Below are 26,265 nucleotides of genomic sequence, written 5' to 3'. Positions count from 1 at the left end.
TAAGTACTCAATACAGTTCTACACCCATACAAAAGCTTTTGTGCAGTTTGGGTTGGAATACAAGGCATCATCATCCAAAGAACAGTCAAAGGCTCTTTGGTTGACCACTATGGCTGCAGCCATCTAGTTAGGACCATGATTATACTTACCATGTAAGATGATCTAATATGCACATCTATAGAGGATGTTCTATGCTTTAAAAGAGCTGTTTTCTTTCAGAGAGCATTTCCTGATACTGTTACTATTTTGCAGTTGTGTTTCCTCTGCATTATTTGAAGTAAACTCATTATGTTCTGACTAATTACTGCCTCTTCTCAGTGCTTACATTCTTCAGAAATTCATAAGCTGTAGGAATCCTCGTTATTTGCATCTTCTGTAAGCTTGGAATGCTTGACTGTTTTCCTCTTTATTCACATATCAGTTCCTCTAGTCCTGGTTTTGCTGTGGCTTTTTGATTTTGGTGTTTTTTTTGAACTTGCTCCAGCCTTTCAACATAAATCTAACAAAAGGGTTCCCAGTAGTCCATATAAAAGGTGAAATTAGAATTCTTTGGATGTTTCTAGAGGTTCCTTGATGTGTAGATGCTTGGGGGTGGATTGTGCAGTCTGTATTTATAGTGGCATGTGCTTATTCTATACATAGTCTCCCTAGCATCATTGAGATAGCTCACTTCATCCTATTCTTATCACTTCCTTAATTCCCTCCTCCCCTCCTCAAAACTCCTTGCTGCAAATGCAGTTTTTGGCCATGGGTAGTTCTTGGTTTCAAGGAGTCTTAGTTGTGATATGACTTTTCCATTGCCTCCAATACATCAAATATCTCAGGAAGGTGCTTTGATAAATTTCCAATTCTAACACTTGCAAGACAGACTCATTTGTATTTTATGAGAGTAATGTGATGCTTGCCAGGACCTGACATTTATTTCCTTCTGCACTATTAATTGCTTAAATTTGTAGATGTGTGAGTATATATTTTTTCTTTTCCTTGTGAAAGAGCAGAAGTGAACTGTGTAGGAATATTTCATACTCAAGACATAATTTTTATTTCTGACCTCTTTGTCTTTTGATATTTGTCTTATTTTTATCCCATGTTTGGTGGTTGGTTTTATTTTTTTTCTCCTCCCCATCTGTGGAAAATTTGCCCAGCTTGGGTAGCATTTTTCTGCTGTCTTGCTCTGTGCAAACCTCACCTCAGTGGATACGTCCATTTTCCGTCACTGCTCTTTGCCCTCCCTGTCCACTTCAGTTGACTCTTCTTAAGTGCTTTTTCTGCTTAGTGGGATGATCTGAATCCACTGAGGTTTTCTTTCAGTAAAAATCATCATATTTGTTCCTTTCCCTGAAAGTATTTGGAAATACCTGAATTGTGTTGAACTTGTGTCTCACTGCTGGTTCTTACACAGTTGTACAATTACATTTTCTCAGTTTTACCATCCTCACTAGATTGGTATTATCATCACTTATCATTTACAGCAATTTCAGGTTCTTGCATCATTTCTTCATAGACTGAGTTTTTAAAATGACAGACAAAAACTGAATGAAGTTGAGCTTCACATCAGGCAAATACTAGTCACCAGTACCCCATGTTAATTTTTACTTGTAACAAAACATGAGAGCCATCAATGTGGGCACTTATTTAGTCTGAAGCACCATACTGCTTTTGCAACATCCATTTCCCGGTGATGCCCTAGACTGCTAAGCTGCAGAAATACCCATTATTGTCAACGGTCTCATAACAAGATTAGCTCTTACATTTGTCTGGTCTCTTTCACCCTTCATCACTGCAGAGGAGCGCAGGATGGAACTTGCTGTGATTAGATGTTGATTTGCTTTGTAGTGACTGAGCTGTCCTGCTGTCCTTCCTCCCCTGTGCTGGGAAACGGGGTTACATGGCTGCCTTGTTTCCACTCTGGCTTAAGTACTGAATTTGGCAATGAAAGGAAGGCAAGAAAACATCATAAAAATTCCTAGTGCCACACTGACAAGTTAATATGTGTGCTTGAACACTTGAAAACATGAAATAAAATCTTGGGATGCTAGGATTGTCTGATGAGCAATCATTTTCATAACAAATCTTTGGATTTGAGAAATACTTGAAGAAAATAAACAGATTTGGTGATTATTTTCCTTGACATTACCCAACACCTTTTTTTTTTTTTTTCCCCGACCATGCATTAAACTATAGTACTTTGTTTCTTGCTGCATTTTCCTATCCCCCTGTTCCATTTCTTTTATATCCATCATTTGGGGGTAGGGGGTGGGGACTACCTATGACTACAGTACTTGTAATTGAAATGATGATTTGCTAAATGCAATTCTCTGTTACAAGCTCTGTCCTTTTTAATGTCTGTCTGTTCTAGGTTCAGCAGTAGCAGTCATTTTTCTCCTTCTCAGTAGCTGATGTAGTGCTGTGGGTTTGACTTTCAGCCTGGGAACAACGCTGATAACACCGATGTTTTTAGTTGCTGGTCAGAATGTTTACTCTGACCAAGGACTTTCTCAGTCTCATGCTCTGCCAGGGAGGAGGGGAAGCCGGGAGGAAGTAGAGACAGGACACCTGACTCAAACTAGCCAAAGAAGTATTCCATACCACAGAGCGTCATGCCCAGGATGTAGAACTGGGGGCAGTTACCCGGAAGGGCTAGATCACTGCTTGGGCGGGCGGGGTATTGGTCAGCAGGTGGTGAGCAGTTGTGTTCTCTTCCCTTGTTATTTCCCTTATCATTATTGTTTTTGGTGGTAGCAGTAGTGGTTTGTGTTATACCTTAGTTACTGGATTGTTCTTATCAACACGTGGAAGTTACATTTTTTTGATTCTCCCTCCCATTCCTCCAGGAGGCGGGGGAATAGGGGGAGGTAGTGAGCAAGGGCTGTGTGGCTGAGTTGCTGACTGGGCTTAAACCACAACACTGTCCCATGTTCCTGCTTTTCTTTTCTTTCTCGTGTGCTCTTTTTTCCATATTTTTCCTTTCTGCCTAAACCTTGCTAATGCAGCTTGCTTTCTTTTTTGTATTTTTTGAGCTTTGTTCCATTTCATATCCCAAATCTTTGCAAATTATTTTTCAAAATCAGCTGCCATTTTAGAATTAGTTTAACAGGTCAATCAGAAAATGAGAATTCAAGCTCTGAGCTTTTGTTTTGAATTTTTTTTATTTTTTTTTTTAGAAGCAAAGAAGCATTTTTGATTATGTTGTAAGGATAAGGTCTCTAATACAGTCTTAATTGCTTTGCTCGTTACTTTGGTAGAACTGGTACAGATTTAATGACGCTGTTGCAGCTGGCATTTAGCTGATTGGAAAAATACGACACTTGTGTTTCAGTTATTGCAAGTGAGAAAATGATGAAAGTGGTTTATGCTTCTCCCTTTTTGTGCTTGCAATGCTCCACATTTGTTATTGTGAGCAGTTGCAAGTGAGAAAAATCTTCATAAAGCCTGACTAGACAGAATTCAGAATTCTCTGTAGTAATTACTACATTCTCTGCATGTGGTAATTACTATTATTTCTTTTGATAAAGCCAAACTAGGACACCAGGGTGAGTATGTGCATGCACACACATAAGTGTACGTCTATAAAATGTGGTTTTGGGGGCACCATTGCTTTTATATTATGATGAAGGCTGTATTTGGGTAGACATGGTCAAGGAGGGTGTAACCACACGAAAACAACGAGAATTCTTGTAATTTTTTCTTGTAATAGTGTTGTTATGGCCTTCTTAGACAAGGAGATAATGGTAAAACTGAAGTCTGTTGTTTTAAAATTGTCCATCATGATAATGAACACTTAATCTGATGTGAATTCAACTCAGGTCTGGAAAATAAAGACCTGAGCTGTTGTTCATAACAAAAAAAGATGTGAAGAAGTAGTGAAGAAATGATTTTGGAGAAATGGGGAGGGGGTGAAGAAGTGGAAGGGGACTTGGCTGGTCACAAAGCATATAGATTGTTTCAACAGCATTACTAGAAATGCTGAGGTGGGCTCAACTGCTGGTAGCTGGGGAACTGCTGGAAGCTGTTCATACTGGCAGAAAGATGGATTTTCCAGAGAAGTCTGGGACCCTCTTGCCATTTCTTGAGCAGAACTCAAGGACCTGTGGTACCATGTAGCTTTGCTCAGGTATGTAACAACCTATGTTGTCAATTGTTCCTTCTGTTGTTCTTGTGAGCTACATAGAGTCAGAAAGTCAAGAAAATATCAAAAAAGCATATACTGAAAACTTCACATGGCTGAAACGTTTTTTTTTTTTTGAAAGGCATAGAGGAATGTTTAAAACAAGATGGTGAATTTTGTAACTCCCCTGAACTGTCAGACCTCTTTGAAGCTGTCTTGTGTAGTTTTCCTTCAGCTTTCTCCAGCTCATCTCCCACAAGAACAGTCTCTCCAGATGACATAATAATCAAATACCCTGATAAACCTATGGATGGTAATAATTAAGTGTGACCTGTTCATGCACACTTGTTTGCTTGCTGATCTGTGGATGTGCATGGATCCATAAGGAATCAGGCACCTCTACACACCATTGGTCAGACTGGTGTTTGGAGTGTGTATAAAAGCTAAATGGCTGGAAAGCAGTGATCTTGTTAAAAAAGGCCACTTAATGAAACAGCCAGTGAGGAGGTAACATCTTCAAAAATATTTAGTGCCACTCAAAGCCTGAAAAGGCAACTTCCTGAAATCTTTTTGATTTGACCAGTATCATTTAGGGAAAAGCTGAGTGGCTCCCATGCAATGACATTACTGTCTTTTAATGTTATAATGTCTCAACAGATTGATGGGAAAAACATCTCTTCATTATTTTATACTCAGATCTATTTCCTACCTGGAAATACAGCTTGTACTGAAGAATATTAATTGTTTAAAGGTGTCAGATGTCAGAAGAGAACTGACTTCATTGCACTGCATTAAGCATGTTAGAGTAATAACTTATTGGGTCCAAGTTGCTGGGCAGGCAGGGCTCATGAGTCTCTCTAGCACTTGAACATGGCACTCCTACAGGTTAGGCAGAGAAGAGACTCAGAGCAGCCCTGCGGAGAAGGACTTGAGGGTGTTGATCAATGAGAAACTTAACATCAGCCAGCAGTGTGCGCTCGCAGCCCAGAAGGCCAACCATATCCTGGGCTGCATCAAAAGGAGTGTGATCAGCAGGTCAAAGGAGGTGATCCTGCCCCTCTACTCTGCTCTCATGAGACCTCACTTGGAGCATTGTGTGCAGTTCTGGTATCCTGAACATGAAAAGGACATGGAACTGTCGGAACAAGTCCAGATGAGAGCCACGAGGACGATCAGGGGGCTGGAGCACCTCCCATATGAAGATAGGCTGAGAAAGTTGGGGCTGTTCAGCCTGGAGAAGAGAAGGCTGCGTGGAGACCTTATAGCAGCCTTCCAGTATCTGAAGGGGGGCTATAAGGATGCTGAAAAGGGACTCTTCATTAGGGGTTGTAGTGACAGGACAAGGGGTAACAGGTTCAAACTTAAACAGGGGAAGTTTAAATTGGATATAAGGAGGAAGTTTTTTTACTGTAAGGGTGGTGAGGCATTGGAATGGGTTGCCCAGGGAAGTTGTGAATGCTCCATCCCTGGCAGTGTTCAAGGCCAGGTTGGACAGAGCCTTGGGTGACATGGTTTAGTGTGAGGTGTCCCTGCCCAAGGCAGGGCGGGTTGGAACTTCATGATCTTAAGGTCCTTTCCAACCCTAACTATTCTATGATTCTATGATTCTATGTTTTGCTTGTTTAACCTATATTAAATGTTAATTTTCACTGTTATATTTAATGTCCTCATGTATGCGATAGACTTTCCTTTAGTGTTGCCTGCGTTTCAGAGGTAAATGAAATTAATCCCATGGTAAGTTCATACACGCTTTCAGTCCTCTGTCAAACTTTTGTTGTTAGTCTAGGAAGCATTTTTTTATTAGACTTTTTAAGTTTTACGTGTTGAGACCAAGACATGTGCCACTTGTTCTCATCTCATTCTTCCCGAAGAAAAGTATCTGTCTCATTCATTTTCAATGTTTGTAGCCATATATTACAAGTTGTCAGTAGGTGACAGCTTTTAAAATAGGATCATGTCCTGCTTTTCCACTAATACACTGTGAATGAGAGATCTTGTATGGTTTGCTTTATCTGCTTTGTAACCTGAATCATGTGTTTTTTCTGATGTTACTGTTTAATATATACATGCGTTTGGGTATTTTATGTATATCTGACCTGCTGAATAGCCTGAACATTGCTCACATTTCTACCCATCTCCACATGGCCTTCTGTGATCACGCCAATGAGTAGGAATTAGAAGAGAGCTACTTATAACTCGTACAGCAATAACCGGAGAATGTTTAAATCAATCAAGGGGGTATCACAGTATCACAGTATGCTAGAGATTGGAAGGGACCTTGAAAGATCATCTAGTCCAATCCCCCTACCGGAGCAGGAACACCTAGATAATGGGTACAGGAATGATCACATTACCATGGCTTAGAAACATTACCCTGTGTAATTTGAGCATGCTTTGGCCTAAGAAACAATGAGTAAATCAGTTCGGCTTAGCTTCCTTCCTCCTAGTCTAAGCTAGGTTGAATCACCTTACACTGCTCATGGTTAAGGGCAGGAGTGAGGCCAGCTGAAACACGCAACCTAGTGAGAAGCTGGCCTTGCCCATTTGAGCCTTAGGAGATGCACTGAAGTGGCTTAAATTCTGTAAAGTTAGTTTTGCCAGTGCCTGCCTTATAATTCGTTTGAGGGAGATGCTGTAGTTGTGATGTGAACTGCCTTTGCTCCTTCACCATGCATGGGTGTGATATGCATGGTGGTGATGGGACAGGTGAACCAGATCACTTCTGGAGAAAATGAAACTCCCCACCCTGGGCTACCAAAATACATGTTAAGCCATATGTCTGCATATAATGTAGATTGAGCTATTTCCATAATCATCATTTTAATATAAAATATGAAAGTGTAATTAGATATTACAGTTAGACTGTTTCATTTGCAGTGTATGAGGTGATAAAGCAAGGCAAGAAGACAGTATTTCCAATTTGTGTATCATTTGCTTGCATGCAAACATCCCCTCTTGCACAGATGCTCACAAAATTTCTTCCCCATGTGGCTGGCCATGTTTGTTTTACCAAGTAAGGAGACAGAAGTAAAGCACGTCTTTAGAGCAAGAGCATCAAAACTCCAGTGTGTGCATTGGGTGGACTTGAGGGCTTTTTCTTCCTCCTAGCTCTGATCTCCTGTGGTGGACTAAAAATCCATTAGTAAAGAAATGCATTAGGAAAGTCCTTGAGTACATCTTGCAGTTTCACCTGTGTGCTCCAGGACTTCTCCATAGTGTGTGTCACATCACAGTAAATGAGAGTGGTTGGGATGTCCAGAGGCACAGTCTTTGGGAACTGAAGTACTAATGCAGACACATCTGCTCATATACTCACTTCCGTCAAACATTTACTAGAATTATATTCAGTTTTTTTTTTTCAGGTGAGAGATAAAAGTATAGGGGAGGTTAATGCTATGTTTATGAAAGCCCATGTTTTTACTGTTTTTATTAATTTTCTCCAGCAGAATATTCATGTGTCCCTTGAAATTAATTGGTCTGCTCATCATTAAAATCAGTGAAGATACCATTTAAGTAAAAACCAACGAACTAAGATTACAAGAAAAGTTCAAGCTCTTTCTGAGTGTTACAGGGCTGAATCAGTGCCATGTCCCTGTCAGTGTCTGATTGGAGAAAACCTCACTGACAGACCCTGTTTCTTTTGTGATCCCAAGAGTGCGATTAAGATGCAAACGAGGCCAACGGTAATCGATCTGTCGGTTTATTATGAAAGGACAATTATTATAAAAATGGAAATTATTGTAGTTAAGGAAATAGCAATATGACAAATTGGAAAAAAAATTGAAAAGAAGCAAGGATTCAGAGTGCAGAGAGAGAGAGACAGTCAACACCGTGGATCCAGCAGTGTCCCAGGGATCTGTCGTCATTGTTGGTGGGAGCCCTCCAGGGTCCATAGTCAGTATCGGAGGTGGTGAAAGTCCTTCAGAGTTTGTAGTCATTATCAGAGCAGAGTATCCCCAGTTGTCAGAGGTGAGTGTCCTTTTGAAGGTGCACTTATGGAGTTGTCCCCTTGAAGGTACCCTATGGGGTGTGTCCTTCATGGAGTAGTCCTCATGGAGTAGTCCTCATGGAGTGGTCCTCATGGCAATGTCTCTTTTGGTGATTACCTTTTCCCTCATTTATAATGAGTTGGGGGGAGTACCTCTGCTCTTCATGTCATGTACTACATGCTCCTGGTGGACCAGTTTTGCTTGTCTTGCAGCTAGCTCTTCAACTGTAGGTGTCTGCAACAGTTCTTGGGATAATGGGCAGACCCCAGTCCTCAAGATAATGGACAGAAGAGTCTTATCTCAGCTCTTCCCACCCATCTCTTAGGCAATGGGTATTGGAGTCTTGTCTCAACAACTCCTGCCCATCTCTGAGACAATGGTCAGTGGAATCCTGTCTCAGCTTCTCACACCAGTCTTTGAGGCAATGGATTGGTGGAATCCCATCTCAACTTCTCATAGCAATCTTTGAGACAATGAACAGTGGAATCTGATTTCAGGTCAGTCTCTCACAGTCCCTCCATCTGTTTTCCCCTTGGATTGCTCCTTTATGTCTTCTTTGGGAGTAAGAGTATCAGTGGAATAAGCTATACCTTTGCTATCTCCCCCCACACATTCTCCATTTTTTCTCTCAATGATTGCATCTTTAAGTAGCTTATCCTTTATATTTCACAAAACAAAACTGGTGATTTTTGCATCATGTACATTTAATTCTAGTTTCTTTCAATTTAGGATTTTGTCAACCAGGCCAGGAAAACAAGGTACAATATTTGGAAAAGTTATTTAAAAATAGTTAAAACCTTATATACTCTCATCTGACACCAGGCAGAATTTGCTGCAGAAGTTCAGTAATGAAGTAAAATCAAGTGCCATGCTTCATATATGGAAGAGTAGCTTGGCACCAGTGCAGCAGTTACCCTCTTGCATCTCTTAAGCAGTTGGTCCTATATCACTGTGTCAAAATAACTTAGTGCTTCTGCTGAGCCTTCCCTAGTCACCTTGCTTAGATCCAGACCGCTGAAAGAGCATGGGGGAAAACTGATCTAGCTTAAGGATTTAAAAAAATATAAATTGGAGACAGTTCTGTTCTGTTCTGTTCTGTCTCTCTGTGATGGGGACTCTGGTGGACATCTCAGGATGTCTGGAAAGCTTGTTTGCTCTTGCTGTGTCTTGTGCTGGTGATATGGCAGTCCCCTGCGGTGGGACAAGGCCAAAACTCTCTTGTCTGCAGAGCTCCTGATGTGGCCAAAGGAGTGAGTATTACCTTTCTGCTGTGCAATACTGTTTCTGAGAGTCTCCTCACTTTTGTAACCTGAACAGCAAAGGCTTCTCATCCAGGCTGGTGGCAAAATGCCTGTTGAGCTTAATGTTGGAGCTCCTTTTGTGCAGTGTTAAATGTATGAGAATTTTTTTGCCTGATTATGTAAAATATGTGCAGTTTTTTTCAGTAGAGATGAAATGTGTACTACATGAACTTTTGGAACATCATTGCTCACTACTGGTGCAGCTGAGATGTATATAAAGCTGAGTTGTATATAAAAGGCTACAATAATTGTTAGAATATTCATGTTTTATACATAAGAGATTCATATTTGTGAAAATGAGGAAGTCTAATATATCTGTAGATTCCTGACTTTTTCAAAGAAAAGCAGTAAGTGGCCGAGTGTGCTCTGGGTATATAAAGTATTTTGCACAGAGTTTAAATTATACCATGTTCCAATGAAATGAGATACAGGCAGGTCACTTATCTTTTCACTTGTGTATGTTCTAGATTACAAGGTAGCTAGGTTGGTAGTGTATTTTCCTGTTGTTACGGATCTATAACCTGAGCTGACATGTCTCCTTAACAACTGGACGTAATAGCCCTAAATGGGGTGACTGCTACCAGCTTGTGCTGGGTCCTTCTGTTCAGCTGGCATTTTGCCCACCTAGAAATTGTTCAATAAAAACTGAGTTGAATATATGGGCATGTAGTGGTATTTTTAAAATCCCTACCAACTACCTTCCTTATTTTACCTCCAACATTTACTGTTGTTCATTTGCTCAATAATATTATCTGTGTTGGTAAAGTTAAGGGGAAATATATAATGGATTTTCTCAGTTGTAAAGAAGTGTGGTGGAGCTAATTTTCAAATAGATGGTATAAGGTAAAAGAATAATATGCAGATTTTGACCTGAACTTGAAGTTTAATAGTGGCGTAGCTAAAAACAGTCACTTATGAACCAATAATGCAGATAGAGGAGGGAAAAATATTGAGTTTTGAGAATGTCACATGAGCTATAATTGCAGGTCTTGCTCATTCTTTAAAAACAGCTAAACCAAACTCAAAACCCAACTCTTAAGTCCTTTTGGCTTCAGTAAATATTGTGTGGGGCATAAATCCCCATTTCCAGTGTGAAGCCATGGGTAATGCTTTATATTTCAGAATAACTGAATAAAAGTATGACCACTCATCCCTTTTTTTGCAACTTGGTTTAGGTGTTCTGAAAACCTGGGGCTTGGGGCTTTTTTCACCTTTTCTGTTTCTAGTTTTAGATTTTGATGGAAAAAGATTCGTGGCTGGACTTGCTTTTGCCAGGTACATCTGAGCAGGATTATTTGGCTCCTACTCAAAGAGAGCATAAGGACAAGAGCAGTTCAGCACAGCTGGGTACAGGAATAGGAAGCCAAAGCCTGGAAATAACCATTAGCCATGTCCTGGCAGGCAAGAGCAGGAATCAGATGACTCCCAGGCAGGATGGGAGGGTGTTGCAGCATCTTTGTTGCATGACATTGGTGAAACCTTGAGCTGATCTGATTTTCTTTGCCAAAAAGTCGTTTATTAAAAGTAGGGTATTTTTTGTACTTTTGTGATTCCCCTAGGAATGTCCTGTAATTGAAATAAAGTAACATTAGCATGTATCTTGAATACATCTGTTTGATGTTTAGGTTGAAAAGCAGGGGGGTGGGGTGGTAGAGGAGATAATTAGAGGAAAAGTACTCAAGTTGGTTGCTTTGTATTTTTTGATGATCTTACTTTGGAAAAAATATACAATAAGTATTTTCTTCCCTGCTGCCCTCTTCTCTCCTGCTCTCCTCTTTCATTTCAAAGATGCAAATATCTTATGAGATTTCTTTATATAGGGTTTTTTTTTCAATAATTTGAGATAATTCTCAATATAAAAGATAAGCTTTTCTACCAATTGAATGGACTTTAGTCTTTTACTACAAATTTTGGTTAGGGCATGCAGATACATGGAAGGTACAGGATATATTTAAGAAACAGACTGCAGCTTAATTTTCTTTGCATCTTCCTCTCTTACAAATTTAAATACCAGGAATTTATTTGAGATAATGGAAATTCCCAGAACCTGAGCAGCAGCTCTGGGCACATAATCTGCAGAGTTGCCTGGGGTTTATGCAGTAAGTGCATGCAGAGGAGACAGAGCTTCCTCTTGCTCTGTGAAGTGCTGCAAAATATTTGTCTTCCTGGCTGGATGGAAGAGCAATAGAGCCCACAAGCAGGCAGGTCAGTATGAAAAACAAACAGAAATTTTCTGTTTCCCATGATGATTTAAAAGCTGCAAAGCTGTAATAAAATCATTATTATTGTACTTAGTTTCTAAACTGTGATTTCACTGTTTATTAGAGTTGAAAGGGAAGATGTTCGTGTTCTGTATCAGTTTGGTCCCAAACTCTTGACACATCTCCAGCCCAGGTGCTCACATCTATAGTCCCATGGGAACACAGGTCAGTGTTTTTTAGGGGTAGAAGAATCAAAAGTAATTATATAAAACACCAAAAACCAATACCTCTCCCTTTTCCCTCAAACAAAACAAACAAACAAACAAAAACAAAAAAAAGAACGCCAAAAAGCCCCAAACAACCAAAACCCACCATGGTCCATTACATGTTATGTTTCCAGAGGATAGTAGTGAGAAGCACGAGAGCTTGTCAGCTGGAGCATTGGAGAATTTTCCTTTTTTCCTGTGAGTGCAGGGAGGCTTGTCAGAGGGTGAGCTCTGCTTTTCCCTTCTGCTGGGGATTTTCACTTGTTTTGGCCAGTTTTGGTGTTCACAGGTCACTCCCATGGTTGGTTGGTTTTGTTTGTTTTCTCCTTCTGCTTTGTGTATGCTTTAAATAAAAAAACTATGTGGAGTTTAGGGCACATAGTGTTTATATAAATTAGCTTAAAATTATGGCACTATCTTTTTTCCCTCCCCCTATATCCCTCAGTAATTACAAGGATAGATTATTCTATCTAGAGTTTTTCCAGGCACAGTAGTTTAGTCAAGAAGGTTATTACTTTGCTCCTATTTAAAAAATCTGGTTTTGCAACTTCTACCATCGTACATTCCCTTGGGAATAAGCCTAATAAGAGAAATACAGATAAAATCGCAATGATTTTGTTGAGGTCTGCTAAGGATGGAAGTGTAATCATTAGGTATTGCTAAGATAATAGTGAATAGTTTACATTTATAACTTATTGACAGTTTACAAAGAAATCAGCCTGGAAACCACGCAATCTTAGAAATCTACTTAGCAAGTTTAAAGTATTCCAGGAAACCTGCTACATGAACATCGTTCCATTCATCCACAACAGAGAAATTTAAAATAGATATTTGTGTTTTACATTCCCATCTTTTATTCCTAAATAATTAACATATAGACATAATGAATGTGTAGACATTCACATATCTAGAATGTATAGACACCTCACAGAATTCACCTGTAGAGAATCACTAATCCTTCTGGTTTGACTACACGCATGGTCTTTCTGAGTGTTGATGTGTCTATTTAAATGCAGTTTCTTTGGAGCCCAGTAGGGATGAATAATAGACCAGAAGGTAGACATTTCCAGTCCAGGAGAATATAGGTATAGGAAAGTCAACTTCGGCAAATAAACAAAATCCAGAATTTTGCTGTTGTTGGGTGGAGTATGGCACAGCTCTCTTTTTCTTTCCAATTTATGTACCCTTCCTTTGAATTCACTGCCAAACTTAGAAAAATATTTGGATGTAGCACGGATCTTGCTCTTTATTTGAATATGAAAGGGTCTCAGCCAGTAGACTTTACCCTGAATCACATGTAGCCTGTCTATGTTAGCGTTAAGCTAGAGCTGCTGTTGTCTGTCTTGTCAACAGCACAAATCCAGCATAAACTCCATTTCAGATATGCTTTTGTATCTGACCTAACCCAGGCTTGAGCTCCTGAAGCAACCTGGTAGCATCCCTAAACACATGTGAATGGAGCCTTGGTTGTCTGCTCTGGATAGGATCTGTGGTGCCATTGTTAGTTTACAGAATATGTAAGGGAGTAAAGTAGAGGGTTAATTTTTGGGAAGATTGGAAGTAGGAGCTTTGTCCTTGAAGGCTCTTTTTTTCTCAGTTTATCTTCATCTGTATGTGGCCAACTAACGGATGTGATGAAGTCATAAGATATGCAGATTTTTCTGGGAACTGGGAAAGATTTTTGTGTTAGAGATCCATAATTACTCTAGTTTTATGTCCATAACTTACATGCTTACAATGTTAATAATTTTAATAATTATTTTAATAATTATAATAAAGATGTAAAGCTGGCTATGTATCTGGCTTGACATGCCTAAGATAAAATTAATGAACATTTGACCTGGGAAATAAAAGTAATGTATGTTTGGGTCTTTCTCTTCCAGTACAGAGGAAGTCTGACATGTAACAATCTTCAGTAAGCACACTATTAGTTATGTAGAGATTTAAAGGAAAACCTGACAGAGTAAAGGAAAATGAGAAAAGTGTTAAGCAGGATCATTTTTTTTTCTTGGAAATCCAGTTACTTCTGTTAAAACACACACCACACTGGGGCAGCAGTTAGCAATCATAGGTTGTCTGAGCTCCAGTCTCATATCACAAGTGTTATGTATTTGGCATTCTTGAGGAGATTAGCAATTGATTACGATTGCCTTCGTGTGGTTTCTTTAGAGACAAACTCAGTTGTATGCATCTTCTGATTTGGATTAAGTAGCAGCTGTTAACTGCTTGGGTTGGTGTGTATGAAGAGGAAAAAAGGTTAAAGAAGAAACGTGTTGCCAACTGATGCTCCTGTCTGCATCTTCGCCTCTAGTGTTCTCATACACATTTTGAAAAGCATTTTGTAACTATACATGTAGTAAATTAGCCATGTTTGCTTATCCACTGATGACACCTCTGTGTTTAAGTTGGCCCTTTCCCTACCTTTTTGGTTTCCTGATGTCAAAAAGGTGATTTTCTCACTATAACCTGTGGTTGGAACGGGGTTACAGGCATTAAAAATTTATTTTAGCCCTCCTGCCCCCATATTGTTTTCAGGGATACAAAATCCTCTTGGTGACAGCTGTGGGCTTCCTTGCATTGAATGTTTAGATCAAATGTGGCAGGAACCTGGTAGATGGTTAATGTACTGTAGGCTCTAAAGCTATCCAGATGCTCAGTCATTCCTCTTGCTTAAGTCCCAAACCTCACTGAGAAAGAGCCAGGGTATTATATGGTGTATATAATATATGCAAGAGTGTTGCATACATATTTTTTCATTACTATTTTTAGCCAGGGTTAGCATTCTGTTAGACTGATAAAGTATTTATTTGAGATTAACCCACTATTTTGATCTTTCTAGAACTGATTTTAATGGAGAAAAGGAGATGTCGTTTCCCCAAAAAGAGCCAAGAGCAGATTACAGGCCTTTACAGTGTGGTAGATGACTTGCTACAAGAAAAACTTCTATAATATTATTTAAATAATTTAAATAATTGCATAAGAAAAAAAAAGACTTGCGTGAAGTATTTTGCAACATGTGCTTTCTGTCTTAAGCATGCAAACCCAGGCTCCTGAGCATTCTGCGTGGGATTTACATGTGAATTGATAGAGTTCATTAGGTACCTAATGACTGCTTCAGGTTTGGGTCCTTATATTTTACAGTAACTGTTATCCTCTGTAGATCTAATGTTTTAACTTGAAATATAGTGTGACAAATCCCATTAAGGTGACAATTTTGTTATAATCTGTGATAATTCCTTTTGGAAACTTCATAATTACCCCTGATGTTTTCTCAGCTGATAGGTTTGGTCATGCAGTGGAAGTAAATAAGGTTGATAAAGGAGTGAAAATGAGTGACAGTCTGAAAGTTCACATGTAAAGTATGCTTGGAGTGTCTGTAGACGGAAGACGGGTATCTTTTGAGTGATGAGGCTCTACTAAGCCTCCTGATAACCAGAGGGAAAGTAACCTACTGTTCTTTTTCCAGTTTTGGAAAGGCAGCGCTACACTTGCTGTCTGTGGTCTTGGTTTGGTACTTGTACATCTTCTTCCGATGTACATGGCTGTGTATGTCATTGGCCTGAAATGGTGACTTCTGGTATAGGTCTGTCACAGAGAGGAGACAAGTAATTTCATATTTCCATATATCAAGTTCTGATTTTTGTACATATACATTGTGTTTGTGGCAAAGAGCCAGGAAGAAGTCTGACCTAGTAGAACTAAAGCATCTGGCTAGAATGTTATTGAGAAGAATGTAGTGCAAACACAGGAAAAAATGTAGTAATACAGGTAAACTAATTAATCTCTGCATGTCTTGGTGAGAGGCCCAACTTATTTCTAATAAAATTTATGTTTTTTTCAAGGTAGAAATTCTTCTGAACTGTCAGCCTGTAGGTATGTCTGACAAAACCTATATATTACATGGGCGCATTGAACAGGTTTTGGCCTCAAAATATTGAGACTATGTACTGCATTTACCAGACTTGGTGCTGAAGATGGAATAATAGTGATATTGAAGTCAATAAATAAATAAATACATACATGCACACATCAGCAGAATTAGTATTATCTCTAAAAGTATGTAACATAATTGGCTACTAGTAGGTGATGCGGCTATTTCTATTAAAAATCATTTAAATAGCCTTTAAGTGACTGCCGAAAATCTTGTACTAAGTAAGGATGAGTTATCCATTCCTGGTTGTAATTACAGAGAGAATTACAGCATATTTTTTCAGTCCAATGGCCACATACATTGGCCATTGATTATCATTTATCTGTACGTACTCTGTGTGTGCTTGTGTGTATATAAAATATATCTAGGTGTATATGTATGTATATGTCTGTTATTTAAATATGTGCAGGTTTCCTGCTCAACTTCTAAAATTCAGTTCCTTCGTTTAGGTCCACTAAACTATTTGCACAAATACATGTATTTCTGTCAGCCTACCAACATATTGGTACATGTATTCTGTCAGCCTTATTTCGTATGTGTCAAGCCCTTTAAAAATATAGTAATGCTGGGAGGAAAACTTCCTCATTGCTTTTAAGCCAGGACTGTCAGTAAGCTACAGTTACATTGAAATGACTAAGGTATTTATTCTTCCTGCTAAATGTGACTTTCTTTTTTCCTAATGAAAATAAATCAGACAGAAAAACGTCTCTGCTCATCCAATGGTTATATAACATTTTAACATTTAATTTTCTGCTGCTGTAAGTCCTAAGCGGTGACCTTCAGCCTGTCTGATGCACTGTGAACAATAGAAATAGTGTGTGTGCTAAATTTTGTTTTTTTTTCCTGTGAGTTTTATATATCGGCAGTGGCGTTGTGTGCAGATGGTATGGGTTAAGATGTATTTCCGGGATGCAGTGGTTTAAAGGTGGGAGTGGTAGAGGTTAGTGGGGAAAGGGTGAAGAGGTGCATGGGTGGTTTAATGTTATTCTAAAACTACTGACTTGTGAAGGGGAAGTCTTTTTTTTCCCTAATCAGCCAATTAATTTTTTTCATTGTTTGTATGGAGACTTACCAGCAGTAGGTAGGAAGCGCCAAATAATGAACAGATCTTCATAAAAATAGGTTTACAAGCAGTTATTACTGAGTATGGATGGCTCTGGCCAAGCCTTCCACCCAGTGCTCTGGAACTGAAAGGTCCCTTAGAAACTTGAGATGTGCAGAGAAATATTTCCAAGTCCAACTGTTTCTAAGTCCAAAGGCCACTATTTAAACTGGTAACAGCATATTCATAATGAATGTCTCTTGTTCATCCTTGGATATTCGTCCTCCTTCGATGGATAAGGAGCTCCTGAGGAAAATTCAAATGAAAAAAGAGGCTTATAATAAGTGGAAGCAAGGACAGGCGGCCTGGGAAGAATACAGAGATGTTGTCCGGGAAGCTAGGGACCAGGTTAGGAAAGGTAAGGCCCAGTTAGAATTAAACTTGGCTAGTGGTATTAAGGATAACAGGAAGGGATTCTACAGGTACATAGCAAATAAGAAACAGACAAGGGAAAACATAGACCCCCTCAGGAAGCTCTCGGGAGAACTGGCTACACAGGATTTGGAGAAGGCTGAGGTTCTGAATGACTTCTTTGCCTCAGTCTTCACTGCAAAGGCTCTGACCACACCACCCAAGTCTTGGAAGGCAGATACAGGGACTATGAGAATGAAGACCTTGTGCCCACTGTAGGAGAGGAACTGGTTCGAGACCATCTTAAAAATCTGAACGTGCACAAGTCCATGGGTCCTGATGAGATCCATCTGCAGGTCCTGAAGGAGCTGGTGAATGAAGTTGCTAAGCCACTGGCCATCATATTTGAGAAATCATGGCAGTCAGGTGAAGTTCCCGACAACTGGAAAAACGGAAATATAACCCCCATTTTCAAGAAGGGGAAAATGGGTGACCCAGGGAACTACAGACCAGTCAGTCTCATCTCTGTGCCTGGCAAAATCTTGGAGCAGATTCTCCTGGAAGGCATGCACATGAAAAACAACAAGGTGCTTGGTGACAGCCAGCATGGCTTCACTAAGGGGAAATCCTGCCTGACCAATCTGGTGGCCTTCTATGACTGGGCTACAGAACTGATGGACAGGGGTAGAGCAGTTGATGTCATCTACGTGGACTTGTGTAAAGCATTCGACACTGTCCCACATGACATCCTTGTCTCTAAATTGGAGAGACATCAATTTGATGGATGGAATACTCGGTGGATAAAGAACTGGCTGGATGGCCGCACGCAAAGAGTTGTGGTCAATGGCTCAATGTCTGGTTTCTTATGGTTTAGTGTGAGGTGTCCCTGCCCATGGCAGGGGGGTCGGAACTAGATGATCTTAAGGTCCTTTCCAACCCAAACTATTCTATGATTCTATGATTCTATGATCCTATTGCTCTTAGGGTAAGTCTTTTAGAAATAAATCCAAAGCTCCAGCAAGTTCCTCTGTAAAGTCCCTTTATTTTTTTCAGGGTTTTGTGTTCACCATCTATTTTTGAAACTTAATATCTATTAACACTGATGTTTTAATTGTGTTTTTATTTTTTTCCCTTTAATGGGGTTAGCAGTTCTGTGTCTGGGGCTCTCTAGGTGTTTTCATAACTCTCTCTCTGCAGCATAGCTCAGTAGCATCTGCTGCTGCCTGTGGCAACTTCTGATAGTCAGTGGTCTTTTTTTCCCCTTTGCACTAAATTCTTAGGTATGTGTGTATTAGGTCAAACTATTTTGCCAAACAAATCTTCCAGGAGTCTGTATATGTCGAAGTGATGCTAAACTGATAATTTAGGAAAAGATGTCAGTCTGCTGCATTTTTATATGGAAGCTTCTTAAGAAAAAAAAACATAACCATGTTCATGATGTTTATTCAAGTGTTTTTTTACTGGTGGATGAGATATTGAACATGAGTTGACAATGTGTACTTGCAGCCCAGGTGGCCAGTTGTACCTAGGGCTGCATCCAAAGGAGCTTGGCCAAAGGTCAAGGGAGGTGATTCTACTCCTCTGTTCTGCTCTGATGAGACCCCACCTGCAGTCCTGTGTCCATTTCTGGAGTCCTCAGTATAAGAAAGGCATGGACCTATTGGAGACAATGCAGAGGAGGACCACAAAAATGATCAGAGGAATGGAGCACCTCTCCTATGAAGGAAGGCTGAGAGGGTTGGGATTGCTTTGCCCGGAGAAGAGAAGCCTCAAGGGAGACGTTATTGCAGCCTTTCAGTACTTAAAAGGGGCCTATAAGAAAGATGGGAAAATGCAGCAGGATGGGGGTGATGGTTTTAAACGAAAAGAGGGGAGATTCAGGCTGGATGTGAGGACAAAATTGTTTATAATGAGGCTGGTAAAGCACTGGTGCAGGTTGCCCAGAGAGGTGGTGGATGCCCCATCCCTGGAGACATTCCAGGCCAGGCTGAATGTGGTTATAAGCAACCTGATCTAGTTGAAGATGTCCCTGCTAATTGCACGGGGGCTGGACTAGATTACCTTTGAAGGTCCCTTCCAACACAAACTATTCTATGATTTTCCCTCTTAATTTGAAGAGGCAATATCTTTCATATGCCCTCCGTCTTTCTCATGCTCTCACATTCACTCTCACATACTATTTAATTCCTACGGCCTTCCTGATGTTAATGTGTGGTGCTCCAAGTCTATTTAGATGGTAGAAGTTCAACAGAAGATTTTGTGGTAGACTTGTTTGGTTTTCAGTTTGAGAACTGTTTGCTGATGAGACCTGGATTTTAGTCTCTTACCTGCATGAACTAAAATTTTACTCTTAGTAAAGTTCCATTGTAATTATTGGGACATCTTCTAAAAAAACAAATGGCCAGGATTACCAGAATAGTATTCAGCATCTTCCCAAGAGTTTTTTCCTTTTCTGATTTGCTCAACTGTAGGAGTTTCTTAAATCTTCTTACCAAAATCTCCCCATTCTTAGCGAAAGGGAGGCAAGCTGTTGGTAAAAGAACATCTGCTGTGGAATATGCCTGTTCGGTTAGGGGAAAGGCTTTAAAACATATAGCTTCACTATTACTCCTCAGTTCTGAATCATGGTTTGGTACTGCTGTTGCTAATAAAAAGAAGGAGAAAGATAAAAAAAAAAAAAAGGCTTTTTTTTCTGAAAATGCATTTGAGTGGGTTTGTTAGTTGTTCTTTTTTTTTTTATATATATAGATTTTATGGGATTTCCTGTGTGCCAATGACAATACACAATTGAAAGAGTGGTTTTGTTATACTGTCACGGATATTTACAATTAAGATTGGAGTTTTTGGCTGTGGAATTTTATGGCTGGCATTGGGAAGCACAAAATGACTGTGGTTTTGAGTGATTACCTTTGAGTTGATTGTATTATTTTCAGAAGAAGCAGTAAATGTTACCTTTCTGGGGAAGTGAGCAGGTCTTCAAGAGCTGATCTTGTCATTACTGCCCATATTTTAATGTCTGACAAATATCCAGGCTGCTTTGTGTGCATAGAGGAGCTGGATGAAACAGAATGGTGTGCTTCTCTTTCCATTTCAGTTCTTTTCTTCATGCTACTTTTTCCTATGAAGCTATCAGTGAAATGGACAATGTAGTTATTGTGCCTGTGCCAAAAGTGTCTTAAATACTGTCCATGCAGTTTGGAGGAAGGGGAACAGGCACCCTAAAACTTCCCAGGAGCAAGATTTCAAGTTATCAATTGAAAACTTATAGTTCGACCTCTGAGCAACTCAAAACCAATCTCAAAACACTTATCCACAATTTTGAACAAACTTCTGGTCTGCCCCATGGAAGAGCAGGTGGTTCAGCATCATTCATTGCTTTCCAGGAAAATGGTATCTGCCCTCTCAGTCCTGATTTGCATCACTGCAAATCACTGGCACCACTTGCACCCCACCGAAGCCTGCACTGAGGATGCTTCTTACAGCAGTGAATTGATGTGAGCCCTTCTTTAATGGGGAGGTTATTGTATTTAGTGCCATTATGTTTCATTAAAGGACTTCAGATAATCTGAAATGCAGGAATATTCTCCATTAGGTAAACGGTGAGTTTGTGACCTTTGTATTGCTCAGTTCTGTAGTCTTATTTATTCCAGCCACATTAATAGGTTTGCAGGGCTATATGCCTCTGAAGCTGAATTGCATTTGAAAAGTTTCAGGCTTGTGAGTAAGTGAGGACAAATTTTAGGACTTGGGAAGTATTTACTCATTTCAAGGCTAGATGCAGTAGTGTTATTATTACTATGAGTGTTGCCCAGGGCAAAATTCTTACTGTTCTTTCCAACTTCCAAAATGTTTAGATTCATAAATGTAAATATATGAATGGTCCCTTGTTTATTTATTTATTTATTTTTTAAGGAACTGTTTCCTGTTTTACTGGCTGTCTTTAATCATAGAATCATAGAATGATTAGGGTTGAAAAGGACCTTAGGATCTTTAAAACACATTGCATGGTGCAAACTTCAGGTTCTTTTAATATGTACCTAGTTTTAAGTTAATTAAAGTTATGGTATATTTACTTGTGTAACTACTGATCAGGTAACTAAACGGACATTAGCAGCAGTAAAAGTGGTAGACAGCACTCCAGGGGTGTTTTGCGTCACGTGTGGCTCTCCAGCGCAGATTATAGAGGCACCTCCTTGGTGTTGGTTGCTAAGAAGCTGCCTTGTTCTTTGAGGAGTCAGCCAGCGAGTGCTGTACATGGTTCCAATTCAGCTGGGGTGAAACTTGCAGAGAATAAATACTGCTTCTGTGAGCAGCTAGTTTTCTGAGGCCTATGAAATGTGACAGTATTCTCCTTAGCTGATAAATTGCAGTGTAGCAGGAAGGATGCTATAATGAGTATTGATTTCTTTTGTGCATAGAACTAATTTTGCTCCAGCTTGTGAATTGCCTTCATGAGCTGACGATCCATTAAGGATCACTTTGTGTGTCTCTTCCTTCATTGCTGCTTCTTTTACTGCTTTCTGCTTTACTGCCTTTAAAATACGTTGTCAAGGCAAAAATAAAATAGGTAAAGAAGAAACTGTAACGGGAGCAAAGCAATTTGTCTCCTGCTAAATTACTTTATTGCAAAAAATATTTTACTAGGAGACTATCTACAAAGACAATTTCAGGGAGATAAACATATTATATTGGAATTATTTTATAATAGTGTAACCTACCTAATGGTTGTAATTCTGTGTCACAAAATTATGTCACAAAATAAAGCACCTTTTACTGTGATACTGTGGAGTTTTTTTTTAAGTCTGAAGACCTAAAATTCCAGTTCTATGTGGACATAATTTATTCTTGTCTATTCTGCATGGCCAGTCAGTGCCTCATATTATGAATATGGGCCAGTAATACCTTCACAGATGCAGTGCTTGGTTTGGTTCATATCCAGGAGGGCTGTTTATTCTTATTCTGAGTAAGCAGGCAAGCACTCTGTTTCTCTATATTAATTTGTTTGCTTTTTCAAGAAAGTAGATAAGGTCTGTGACACAAGTGCATTAGTAATAAAAAAGTAATATTTTGCAAGAAAATTTGGTATTTTCCTTACTTATGTAATTTTATTGACTCAGTTTGCATATTTCCATTGTAGGAAAGGTTGTAATTAAAAATTCCTAGAGAAGGCTGTTGACTATAAGGCTAGCAGCAATAAGTTGTATTATTTTAGTCACTAATAATTTTTTTTATTCATAATAACTTCCCATGTGTCTTTGTTTTGTATCCTTTTCATGTCATTTTGTTTGGCATTGGGCAAGTTGTATCCTCCCACAAGTCTGCTACTATCAGTCTCTTGAGCTGAGGGATAGATACTGAATGTATGCACAGTGGTTTGTGACCTAGTGGTGGAGAGCTCTGCTGAAGAGATGGGCTGTATTTTTAGGAAACAGATGTTGCTCTTCACAGCTGCTTTTAAAAAACACCACTAAAATGTCCTGTGGCTATTAAAATTTATTTCAGTGTAGTTAGTTGCACAAGCAGGGTGGCATTCACATTGCAGAATTTTTCTCTTTTTTTCTGCCACTTGGACATTTGTTTGAGGGTCTGATTCATCTGAATCCTGCAGCTTCTGGCAGATCCTGAGTTACCCTGCCAGGAATCTCAACCCTGGTTCCTTCCGGGGGTTCTGTGGTAGACAGTAGCTTCATTAATCGCATCTCAGCTCTCATGCAAATGCTTTGCTATTTCTACCCGAGAGTGACTCTAAATACATGAGCAAAGTTGTTCTTTATGAGCGGTTGGCCAGACTCTTGATACTTGCTTTTTTTTCTCCCCACCTCTTCTTCCTTACACTTATGCTTTTAACCTTGTCTGTGACCTACAGTATTATATCCCCACACTTGTGTTGCATTGCCTTGGACCAGTGTCCTGAGGAGAAATGTTCGAGTCAATATTTATTTTTAAAAACAGTAATAATTGAGGTCATTAAACATCTTTTGGAAACTTGTCTGATGCTTGGTTTCCTTGGAAGACCATGGCAAGGGTACAGAAGTAAAAGGAATGTGTGTTTTCTCTAAAATACATGATGCCTGTGGGGTGCACTACATCCTTCAGCCCCATCTCAAGGATGAATTGGATAAGGCTGCTCAATTCCAAGGTGAGATTTTCTGGAATAGACTTAAATTTGTCTTTCCAGTATGTCATGTAGATGAACTCAGGTTTATTAGTGAATGTAGAAGTGAATAAAATTGGTAACCGCTCCCCAAATCACACATGTGAAATCGTGAAAAATTTAGTTTTACAGAATAGTTTTATTTCAGTTGTTTTACCAACTTTACGAAGCTCTTTTTTGTTGCAAACCATGCGGTCCTCCTGATGGGATTAAACATTGTAACTACGGAACTATGGAAGTGTCTGTAACTATTGTGTGGATCCTTTGAAAATACAATTATTTTTTTTTTTTAAGACATTGAAAACAATCTCAAAGCTTGGATACTTGGATACTCTGTATAAACTCAGCAGCATATTTTCTCTATATTTGTGTTGACCTGACCTTCATTGACTGAATTTCAGGGTTTGTTTTGTTTTTTTTTTCCTTAAAAGTGCCTTTTTTTTTTTCTCTTTTTCTCTCTTTTTTTTTTTTATTTCTTATTGTCGTGGTTTAAGCCCAGCCAGTAATCCAGAACCATGCAGCTGCTCACTCACTCCCTCCCCTTCCTCCCCCTGCTCCCAGAGGGATGGGGAGGATAATCAAAAGAATGTAACTCCCACGGGTTCAGATAAAAACAGTCCAGTAACTAAGGTATAACACAAACCACTACTGCTACCACCAATAGTAATAATGATAAGGGAAATAACAAGGGAAGAGAATACAACCACTCACCACCCACTGACCGATACCCAGCCCGACCCGAGCAGTGATCTAGCCCTCCTGGGTAACTGCCCCCAGTTCTACATCCTGGGCATGATGTGCTGTGGTATAGAATACCTGTTTAGCTAGTTTGGGTCAAGTGTCCTGTCTCTGCTTCCTCCCAGCTTCCCCTCCTTCCTGGCAGAGCATGAGACTGAGAAAGTCCTTGGCCAGAGTAAACATTACTGAGCAGCAACTAAAAATATCGGTGTTATCAGCATTGTTCCCAGGCTGAGAGTCAAAAAACACAGTACTGCACCAGCTACTAAGAAGGAGAAAAATGACTGCTACTGCTGAACCCAGGACACTCATTCTTTGTTTCCTCCTTCTTTTTTGTTTTCTCCTTCTTTGTTTACTCCGTTTTCTCCTTCTTGTTTTCTTTTTTCTTCCTTTTTTATTTTTCCCTCTTTTTTTTTCTTCTTTTTACCTTCCTTTTTTCTTCATTTTTTTCTTTCTTTTTTTCCTGTTTCTTTTTAATGGGGAGGACTTTTTATTTGTTTTGGGATTTATTACTTTTTTGAAGGGAGGTTGGCTTTTTTCAGTGTGTATTACAGCATTCCCTTTTTTTTATTTGTTTAGGGTCAAATCCTTGGCCAGTACATGGAACATCAAGAGACACAGAAATCAGAGGTTTGTGCTATTTCTGCATACCACTGAGTATAAGGGGGACTGGAGGCACCTGCTCCATGCTCGGGTCCTGTGTCAGCAGACACCTTGCCAATCTATTCTAATCCATTATGGTGGTCACTGAAGCAGTCAGGCGTGAAGCTGGGATTAACGTGGTCTGTAATTCACTTGAAATCGTCTTAAGACTTTTGTGAAGGATGGTTATGAAGCAGCTGATGGTTCTCTCTCTTTGCCTCCTTTCAGCCCGAAACACTCTGGTATTTTACCCTGACGTGTTGCGTGGTGGGGATCAAACAGTGGTCAGTTTTGCAGCAGCATCCTGATGAGCACAGAGCTTTTGAAGTCAGTTTTCACCTTTGTTTTTCTGCTGGTGTGTGTTAAATATAATAGTTTCTACTGTATAAGTGTACGTATGTATTCAACACCTCAGCAATGAATTGTTTGGTATGGCTTTGGGGAACTGGATAATCTCACTACTCAAATTGGAGTTTTTACTCTGTGAACCAAATGAAATGTTAAATCCCAGGTTTTCTGATAAAGGCATAAATCTGCCATGGGTATATTGAGAGACTAGTTTTCTATTTAAAATACAGGATGAGACAGTTTGAATTTTATTCACATAGTACACAACTGTTTTAAATAAGAACAGAAAAAGAAGAAAAGGACTGCAAGATCAACATGTGAGCACAAACACTCTACTGTAAGCATAACACACACACACATAAATTCCCTGGAGGAGCACACTTTTCAAAATGCACAGGGAAAACTAACAGCCCAGCTTAGCTTTACAAAGACAGTTGGTAATAAGAAAAGCGGTAGTCTTATATTTCTTCACAATGAATAAATCTTTCCCAATAGTAAGCCAAACTGAACCTTGGCAGGCTTTTCTATGGGGTCTTCCAAAGTTGGTAGAGCCGTGGCAGAAGGAATGAGAAAAATGACTTTCATTTTAAATGAAAAATGATTGTATCTTTTACATATTTCATAGTATACAACTTGTCACACACAAAAAATCTTCTCCCTCCTTTTCTACACAGTACTCGTGTGCTGGTGCTAATGTTTGTTCCTCTGCTTACAGCAAAAATAATTTTAGCATTCAGAATGTTAGTATTCAATCAGTTGAGTTGAACAGTACTTTTGGATTTCTCATAATGCCAACAGTACTGATTTTTAGACCAGTGCCTCAGTAAATATTGCCTTCTTGTTATAAATTCTTAATTGGTTTATGGTTTAGATGATTCAAGCTCGTAACTCCTGGAACTCTTGTGTCAATTCTTGCGTATTAGTTTAATTGTTTCTCTTTAAGATAACTGAAATAAAATTCTCATTAGAAGTGTTTGGGGTTGTTTTTTGTTGTTTTTTTCTTAATCCCAATTTCTACTGTTGCCAGCTATATTTTTTCAAGGATTATGCCTCGAAAACAAATTAATCATGAAGTATCTTCTGATTTTTTTTTTTTCTTATCAAAATGACCATGTTTTTTTAAATTGTTATTTT

The 26,265-nt window shown here is 39.2% G+C and overlaps 1 protein-coding gene across 4 annotated transcripts in view; it reads left to right on the top strand.

Moving 5' to 3' along the window:
• The window catches only part of ZNF804A (zinc finger protein 804A), a 171,096-nt gene that overhangs the window by 11,230 nt on the left and 133,601 nt on the right, over window positions 1-26,265 (top strand). Inside the window, exon 1 of one of the 4 annotated variants that reach the window (XM_061457981.1) lies at window positions 24,726-24,771. The exons of the other annotated variants lie outside the window; for them this stretch is intronic. Within the exon in view, the coding sequence (XP_061313965.1) occupies window positions 24,742-24,771 (30 nt within the window). The 5' untranslated portion in view covers window positions 24,726-24,741. Of the gene's footprint in view, window positions 1-24,725; window positions 24,772-26,265 lie in introns of those variants that run through there. 4 annotated transcript variants of the gene reach the window in all.

Source organism: Pezoporus flaviventris, unplaced genomic scaffold, assembly GCF_033815535.1.
Source record: "Pezoporus flaviventris isolate CSIRO_AGI_PZ_B2104156 unplaced genomic scaffold, CSIRO_AGI_Pfla_v1 ptg000001l, whole genome shotgun sequence".
NCBI classification, from domain to species: domain Eukaryota; kingdom Metazoa; phylum Chordata; class Aves; order Psittaciformes; family Psittacidae; genus Pezoporus; species Pezoporus flaviventris.
This window is presented reverse-complemented; position numbering and strand designations above follow the sequence as displayed.